Below are 9,165 nucleotides of genomic sequence, written 5' to 3' on the forward strand. Positions count from 1 at the left end.
TGCCATTGCTCCTGCTGTCACATGATTGCCTGGGGCTACAGCAGGAGAAAAATGGAAACAAGGAGGAAGCTCCCCTATCTTTCTTGTTTTTAAGGGGCATCTTTTTTCCTGCTCCACAAACCAGAAGGGAGGACTTTTCCTTGACCTCTGTCTCCCTTAGTGGGCACTTCTGAGTTTCAGCCTGACTTGGTGTCCAGAATGAAGTATAATACAAGGGGGGGGGGGGATTCATTGCTGGATTGTTCCGATGGCACGTTCTGATTTCCTTCCACATTGCCTGCTACCATTTACTTTTCAGAATCCTGAAATAGGTGGTCCCTGCATACTATTCAGGGTTATTTCATTTTATTTCATTTTGAGACAGAGTCTCACATTTAGTAGAGTGCTATGCCATATTAGCTCCCTGCAACCTCAAACTCTTGGCTCAAGCAATCCTTTTGCCTCAGTTTCTCATTTTTTTAGTAGAGATGGGATCTCATTCTTCTCAGGGTGGTCTCGAATTCGTGAGCTCAAGTAATCTACCCACCTCAGCCTCCCAGAGTGCTAGGATTATAGGTGTGAGCCACCGCACCCGGCTTATTCAGGGTTTTTAGTTGTATTTAGTGAAGAGTTACAGTGGAGCACACTTAGTCCATCTTAACCAGAACCTCAGCCTTGAATGTCATATGGTTTTCCTGACTTTTTTCAATGCATATATGCAAATTTATACCTAAAATTAATGTTAGAAATATGTTAACTATTTTGTCACTTACTGTTTAAAGTGAATATTTTGGAAAATCTCCTGAATCCAGGAGATTTACGTTATCATTTTATGACTGCATCATATTCTATTACACAGATTAATTCATTTAAGTGACATCTTATGATGGTGCCTTATGTTTTGTCTGTTTTTCTCCATTACTAACAATGTTTTAGTGAGTATTACTGTACATACCCTTTATCTACTTGTCCAATATTTTCCTTAGGATAAGGAAAATAAAACAAATAAATAAAAATAAATAAATAAAAGTGGAATTGCTGTGACAAGAAGTGTGAATATTTTGAACTTGACACTCATTACCCAGCGACCCTCCCGAAAGTCTATACCAATTTTCCTCCTCAGTAGCTCTGCATGACAGGAAATTTTCTTACGTCCTTGTCAACATCGGATGTCATTATCTTTTCTATTCTTTGCCGTTGGTAGCTCATTCATTTCTATGATTAATAATAGGCTAAAATTGTTTATAGTACATTATAATTTCAATGCATTGCTGAATTCAATGTGTTGGTATTTGTTTTTTTAATTTTATGTCCATATTTATAAGTGAGTCCAATCTCTTTTTGGTAAAAGAGGCATAATATAAATTTACCATTTTACTAATTTTTTTTTTTTTTTTTTTGAGACAGAGCCCCAAGCTGTCCCCCTGGGCAGAGTGCCGTGGCATTACAGCTCACAGCAACCTCCAACTCCTGGGCTCAAGCGAGTCTCCTGCCTCTGCCTCCCAAGTAGCTGGGACCACAGGCGCCCGCCACAACGCCCGGCTATTTTTTGGTTGCAGCCATCGTTGTTTGGCGGGTCCGGGCTGGGGATTCGAACCCGCCACCTTAGGTGTACGTGGCTGGCGCCTTAGCCGGTTGAGCTATAGGCGCTGAGCCCATTTTACTAATTTTTAAGGATACAATTCAGTGGCATTAAGTACATTCACAAGGTTGTCAAAACATTACCTCTCTCCGTTTCCAGAACAGTTCTATCCTCCCAAATAGAAACTCTCTGCCCCTTAAACAATTACTCCTTATCCTCCCTCCCCAGCCCCCATAGCCTCTGTTATACTTGCCGTCTCTGTCTCTGTGAATTTTCCTACTCTAGGTACCTCATGTTAAGGGAAATCATACAATATTTGTGGTTCTATGTCTGATTTAATTCACTCAGCATAATGTTTTCAAGGTTTGTCCAGGATATACCATGTATCAGAAGTTCGTTCCTTTTAGAGGTTGAATAAGTTTCTATTATACGTATATATCGTATTTTTTAATCCATTCATTATTCTGTTGGTGGACACTTCAGTTGCTTTTACTTTTTTGCGATTTTGGTAATGTTTCTGTGAACATTGGTACAAGTGTCTGTTTGAGTTCCTATTTTCTTTTCTTTCTTTTTTTTTTTTTTTATTGAATGGTAACTATGTACATTAATGCACTTCTGGGGTACAGTGTGGGGTTTTCACATGCAATCCAAAATACTTCCATCAAACTGGTCAACACAGCCTTCATGTTGTTTTCTCAGTTATTGTTTTAAAATGTTCACATTCTACTCTTAGAAAGATTCACTTGTACCCCTGTGAGTTCCTATTTTCAATTCTTTTGAATATTTACCTAAAAGTGGAATTGCTAGATCGTACAGTAATTCTATGTTAAACTTTTTGAAGAACCTGCCATATCATTTACCATGGTGGGCACACCCCCAATGTTCAGGCCTCCAATTTCTACACATCTTTGCCAGTACTTGTTATTTTCTGGTTTTTGTTTGCTGGTCAGTTGATTTTTTTTTTAATAATAATTATCCCAAAGATCATTACATAACCATAACCTTTCTGATTTCTTTAAACTATCTTTATTAGATTTTGGTATCAAAGTTAAGCTAGCATTGTCCAATAAGCTGAGAATCTGTCCTTTTTCTCTGTGCTTTGGAGCAGTTTAAATAACATAGAAATTTTCTTTACTCTGCAGGTTTGTAAGAACAAAGAACAGAGAAACAATCCGGGACAGACACCACTTTTTTGGGGCTTGTTCTTTGACAACTTTCTCTATCTCCTCCCTCGTTATTAATATAAATAGTTTTTTCCTCACTCTTCTAGAGCCTTTCAAGTCATTTTTACTTTCCTAGAAAAAGCAGCATGATATAGAGGATTCAGGCTTTCTTTTTTGCTGTCAATAAATATATGCGATATTTATCATTTCTATCTCTGTGATCTCTTAGAAAGGTGGGCATGTGTTTGTTTGCGTGTTCATTTTCTCTCCAAGGAACAAGCTCTGGATTTGTCTGGAATTCCTCATTTCTCAGCTATTGGGTTAGCTGTTTAGGGGAGCAGACTTAGGTCACAGTGAGGCAGCCCGGAGTCATGCTTGAGGGCAGGGATCTAGATCCAGATGGTGAGTTCAAGTTCCTTTACTTACTACCTATTTGACCTTGAATAGTTATTTAACCTCTCTGCATTTCAGTTTCCCCAGCTATAAAATAGAGTGTGTGTGTGGGGGGGTAATATTATCTACCTCATACACTTTTTATTAATATTAATGAGTTGGTATTTTTTAAGTGCTTAGAAGAGTGCCTGGCACACAGCATCTTGTAAGTATTTCTAAAATAAATCTAGACTTCCCTCCAGTGTGCCAGAAGTCTAGGTCCCCTGGGAGTGTCTCCATTTCCTGAATATACTTTCTGCATCTTCACACCACTTACACACCTACCTCTTATTTTACAGAACTATCTCCGTGCAGAAGAACAACCACTTGCTTTCCATTCTGCTACCTGAGACAACCACTCCCTCCTCACTCATACTCCCCACAGGCTCCCATGGAGAGCTCAGGTCAGTGTGGTGGAGGGGAGGGTCTAGTGGGCGTGGCTGCTCAGAGGGGAGGGCCCCTCTTGTGCGTCAGTATGGCCCCCAGGGTTGGCAGGACCCTTGGCACCCAACCAGACTGCAGGACCCCAATTCAGCTGCTCAAATGTGAGAGTATTGTGAGAGGCGGACATCCACATACTGGCATGAACCCCAAGGGCTTACAGGTCACTGAACTGTACAATGGGAGTGATGACAAGAACAGCCAGGATTTATTATCAAACACTGGCGATTATTTAACAAAAACCTGTGCAGCACTTACACTGAATCAAGGAGTGATAAAAACGCTTGACAAATATTAACAAATATTTGTAAAATAACAAATATTAGTTAGTCTTTTTTTCCTTTTTTTCCTTTTTCTTTCTCTGTTGCCCAGGCTAGAGTGCAGTGGCATCATCATAGCTCACTGCAGACTTGGGCTCAAGTGATCCTCCTTCCTCAGCCTCCAAAGAGAGGTTAAATAATTTGCTTAAAGCTAGGACTGGAATCTGGGATAGCAAGGCAGGATGACTCTCCCTCCCAACCTGTGTCCTCTAAGGGTCCCCCCAGCAAATCAGAGACCATACCACAGGCCACAAGGCAGAGACTCTAGAGCCCTTGAAGATCCCTGTCCTGAGGAAGGGGAGGGGACCCCCAAGACAGGGTCAGCTGCCTAGTGGTTAGAAGTAGCTCCACTGGGTTGGGCTACCCCAATGAATCCTACTTTGGCAATATTTTAAGTTGTCTGTAAGCAGCTGGAATTTGAGGTGGAAGGCTAGGAGCCGGGCAGCACTGTGAAAAACATCCTAAATATAGTCACGGGCCATGTAAAGATATTTCAGACAAAAAGACCTAATACGTGTCTAAGACAGTGGTCACCCTGGGAGGCTAAGGCAGATGGAATTTTGAGCTCAGGAGTTTGAGACCAGCCTAAGCAAGAGTTAGTCCTTGTCCCTAAAAATAGCCAGGCATTGTGGCAGATGCCTGTAGTCCCAGCTATTTGGGACGCTGAAGAAAGAAGATCATTGAGCCCAAGAGTTTGAGGTTGTTGTGAGCTATGACACCACAGCACTCTACTGAGGCTCTCTCTCAAAAAAAAAAAAAAAGACAGTGGTCACAAAAGATTATAACTGTATTTTTACTGTACCTTTTCTATGTTGAGATACACAAGTCCTACCACTGTGTTACAGTTGCCTGAGGTATCCATCACAGTGACATGCTGTACAGCTGTGTGCCTCAGGAACAGTCAGCTACACCGCACAGCCTGGGCGTGCAGTAGGCTGCCCTGTCAAGTGCCCTGTCAGTGCCCTCCATGATGTTCACGCTTGATGAAATCCCTATCAGTGTGCTTCCCAGAACACAATCCTGTTGTTAGGCAACTTGTGACTATTTCAAAGCCAATTTTCTTTGCACTCACTTTAATTACAGCAATAAAAATACACTATGATGTCTTTTAGGAAGAGAGGTGTGTCAATGAAGGTTGTTTGGATGAGAGCAATAGAAATTGATAAGACTAATTTAATTTCCAAAAAACAAAGTGGCCAAGCATTGAAAGAAGGGCTGAAGCACCAGACACCAGAAAGGGCAGGGGACAGGCAGCCGTGCCACGGGGTATGGAGAGCACACCAGTCCTCCTTCCCTCCTCGCATTTCCGCACAAGCCTCTGAAAGAGAGAGACACCTTGGCCAGCTTGGTCCTGTGCTCATACTGAGCAAAGTAGGGCACTCACCAAGTCATCCCACCCAGATTGCAGTGAGCAGGAACCATGGACAGCCACGCCCAAAGATGTGACAGATGACACCCAAATCCAGTGAGTGAGAGGAAACACCCCCAAACTGGAATGCTTGCTCTGGCAGCTCCAGCAGGGAGTCTTCCCACCATGCCCAAGATTGCAGTTGTCCTGGCTGCCTTCCCACTTTATAGCCCTCTCTAGCCCTAACTCCTGGAGTTAACAAGAAGAGCCCCTGAGAAATGAAATACTTATTTGGAGGATGGAAAAGAGTGATATTTCAAGGGCACCAAGGCTATTGTTATTTTGCCCTCCCCAAAAGGCAGATGCAGAGCGGGAGAGGTGTGAGGTCCCTCTTGGTGGGACTTTCTGTGGTGGCAGAGGTAACATGAGACAAGGGTAAGGGCTCTGGACCTGGAAGCTAGCACATAGAGAGAACAGCATTTGTCTGCCAAACTCACGGGTTCTTGGCTCGGGGCCTATAGCTTAGCAGCTAAGTCACCAGCCACATGTACCAATGCTGGCAGGTTCAAACTCAGCCTGGGCCTGCCGAACAATGACAACTACAACAACAACAACAACAACAAAATAGCCAGGCATAGTGGTAGGCACCTGTAGTCCCAGCTACTTGGGAGGCTGAGGCAAGAGAATCGCTTAACCTCAAGAGTTGGAGGCTGCTGTGAGCTGTGATGCCACAGCACTCTACTGAGGGTGACATAATGAGACTCTGTCTCAAAAACAAAACAAACTCATGGGTTCTTGTCAGAATCAAATGAGATAATACACTGGAAAACACTTCATATATTCATGAGTCATTCAGAGAATGGTAGCTCCCTAACAACCCCAAATTTCATTAACACAATAAATATTTATTCTCATTCACATCCCAGTCCCATCTGGGTTTTAAGAAAGCATTCAGGGACTGAAGAGAGAGTATGGAGGACAGGGCAGGGGAAGTTATGACCAGGCCTGTAAGTGACATCACTTCCACAACATTCCATTGGCCAGAACTCAGTCATGTGGCTTTTAGCTAACTCCAGGGGAGTCTGGGAAATGTAGTCTTCCTGTCTACCTGTGACAAAAATGAACCTGGTTTGATGAACATAGAGCATTGTCTTGCCACTCCTATGGAATACTCTGTGTATATTTAAATGTTAGATATTAATTGTCATGTTATATTTAACAGTAATATCCCACGTTTCTGGGTGGAGATGAGAATAGCAACAGTGGATGCCACTTATTCATTGACTGTTCAGAGTCAACAATGATATTAGGCATGCACATCATATATGAGCAACCCCAAGACACTTGAGGCACAAGAAACATCCCATTCTTTTCTTTTGCTTCATCAGATCAAAACCAGCTTCAAGCTTTCGTTTCCAAGATTAAAATGAATTCCAGTATCATTCACTTGGGGTACTTCCCCCTTCTTTGGGAGCTTGTGGAGAAGCCCAGGGCTTATATAGCCTGGGCAGTGGGAAGAGTCCAGAGTCTCCAGTCCCCTGTGGCTGCAGCCTTCAGAACGGCTTGGCTAGGCTTACCTGGTCTACAGGGAGACAGGAGAATACTGTGGGGAACAGGAGCTCTTTGCTGTGGCATTCAAAGGCACAGCATTCAGAGCTAAGCTGCCCTCATCTGTTCTTGCCACCATTGGTAAGCAACATCCAAGCCAGTCCAGTCTTCCTCATTCCCCAGAACCCAATAATCTTTGTGCCCTCACAGTCTCCCACCCTTGAATTTGGCCACTCTCCTCTTTAGCTAAAAGCATTAGTCTTTATTCTCGTCCCTTTTAGACAATCCAGCTTGTTGGGCTCAGTCAGCTGCCAGGGGTCTCAAACTCGGGGGCCTTCAGGGGCCAGGTAGAGTAAGCGAAATCAGGGCAATGGGAGCAGTGAAGAGCTGGAGAAGCTGGGCCCATGTCGAGGGAGCTGCTGCTCCCCCGCCCCTATCAATTGTCACATGTAAGAAGAATACATACTCAGTGTGGGCAGATTTTTAAGAGCTGCCGGAACCCAAACTTTCATGCAAAATCACCTGATGTGTAAATGTTGGCAGCTAATTTCTTTTTTTTTTTTTTTTTCTTTAAGACACTACACAAGTCCAAATAAAACAGGTCTGCAGGCCAGATGTGGACAAAGCCTGAGACTTTGAATTTTGTCCTGGCTGCTCAAGCCTTTCGAAAACAGTGTTTATTTGAAGCTGTCTCCCAGGGCTACTGGCAACTTCTCTATTTTTCTGTGAAACATAAAAAGTTAACTCCCTTGGCAAAGTAGGGGAATCTGAGACTCAGAAGATAAAGGCTTGACTGCCTTTGTAATGGGAGGTAAGAGAAGGTAATGTGGTTGTCACAGCTGAATGTGACACAGCAGAAGCAAGAGAGAGCAGGAAAGAGAAGGAAGGAAGGGAAAAAAGGAAGGAAGGAAGAAAATGTGTTCTATTTTTTCTAATATGCAGTAAAAGAAGCACATAACTATTCAGATTTTAAGACTGCTTGTGTACCACCTAAAATTGTCTTTCCGTTCACCAGTGATATATATACTACACTTTAAATCCTGACCCCAAGTGCCATTAGAAGGAAAGTTCATTACTTTTGTCACCTCTTGAGGCTCATAGACGGGGCTAAAGACATTCTCAGGGGAATGGAAGTGGGGCAGGGTGGGGCCAGGAGAACTGAGCTCCCCTCCACTTTCCACCACTGCCTAGATGTGGAGCTGGACCTCCAGAGGAGCGTGCAGGCTGTGCTCCGGGACCTCAATGCCCAGGCCCCGGCCCTGCAGAGCAACCAAGGTAAGAGCCAATGGGCGGGCTGTGGTGGCTCCCCGTGCCGCCCCTAATCTGCCCCAGCCAAACCCACATATTGGAGTTCATAGGGTGAGGGGCTTCTAGCCAAGCCCTCTTCTTGCTAGAAATATCTAGAGCCTGAAGGAGTGAGAAAGCATCTCTGCTTCAACACTCCTAGAACTGAGCACACGGGAACCTGCCACCCTCTTTCTTAGCCACCTGTGCCAGCTCCACAGCCAAACCAAATGCCCCACCAGACTGCAGGCCCGTGGGGCTCCCAGAGTGTGGCTGAGGACACCCCACACAGACGTTGCTGCTCTGCCATCTACAGGCACACACCGTCCCCAGTGGTGTCCAACCTGTCCTCATTTTTGTCCTGAAAGCTCATTGTCCCCAAAGAACTACAGATCAGTATTCCCCCCACATGAGGAGCCCACCCTGAGTGCACAGAGGACCAAGCACTGGGTGGTGGAGGGGCCAGGCCTGTAGCTAGGCAAAGCCGCAGTCCAGGGCTCCAGGGCTCAGGGTCCTGATCAGAGGAGCATCCTCTAAGATCCCCTCCCCTGCCTGGTCATGCTGGGCTTCCCTTCCTCCAGGCCCAGGCATGTGGAGATGGTCCCTGCACAAGAAGGTCGAGCGCGATCCTGGCAAGAGTCCAGCGCTGGTCCGCATCTTGCTCAGAGAACTGGAGAAGGTGGGTTCCCCCGGCCTGGGAGAGGCAGCCGGGATCAGAGGAAGGAAGGGGCTGATCCTGCCCAGGGCTCAGCCCCAGCAGTGCTTAGTCATTTGTGGACTACTGGCATGATTTTTACCATGTACATCTTCCTCCCTGCACTTGTACATAAGCAATATTTTCTTCACATCAATTAGCCTTGTTTTACTTGAATAAACATATTTCAAAAAGAAGCTGGATACAGTGGCAGCCTGTAGTCCCAGGTGCTTGGAGGCTGAAGCTGGAGGATCACTTGTGCTCAGGAGTTCAAGGCTGCAGTGAGCTATGATCATGGCTGTGGATAAGCCACCACATTCCAGCCTGGGCATCATAGGAGAATCCTTCTCTAAAAAAATAAAAGTGGGGGCTCG

The 9,165-nt window shown here is 44.8% G+C and overlaps 1 protein-coding gene across 1 annotated transcript in view; it reads left to right on the plus strand.

Moving 5' to 3' along the window:
* Positions 1-3,490: 3,490 nt before the first annotated feature.
* Positions 3,491-9,165, plus strand: part of PIK3R6 (phosphoinositide-3-kinase regulatory subunit 6) — a 42,370-nt gene continuing 36,695 nt past the window's right edge. The window contains exons 1-3 of the mRNA XM_003791099.3: positions 3,491-3,560; positions 8,005-8,088; positions 8,685-8,776. Of these exons, the coding sequence (XP_003791147.1) occupies positions 3,548-3,560; positions 8,005-8,088; positions 8,685-8,776 (189 nt within the window). The 5' untranslated portion in view covers positions 3,491-3,547. The remainder of the gene's footprint in view (positions 3,561-8,004; positions 8,089-8,684; positions 8,777-9,165) is intronic.

This window comes from Otolemur garnettii, unplaced genomic scaffold (assembly GCF_000181295.1).
Source record: "Otolemur garnettii isolate 467f Iridium unplaced genomic scaffold, OtoGar3 scaffold00046, whole genome shotgun sequence".
NCBI classification, from domain to species: Eukaryota; Metazoa; Chordata; class Mammalia; order Primates; family Galagidae; genus Otolemur; species Otolemur garnettii.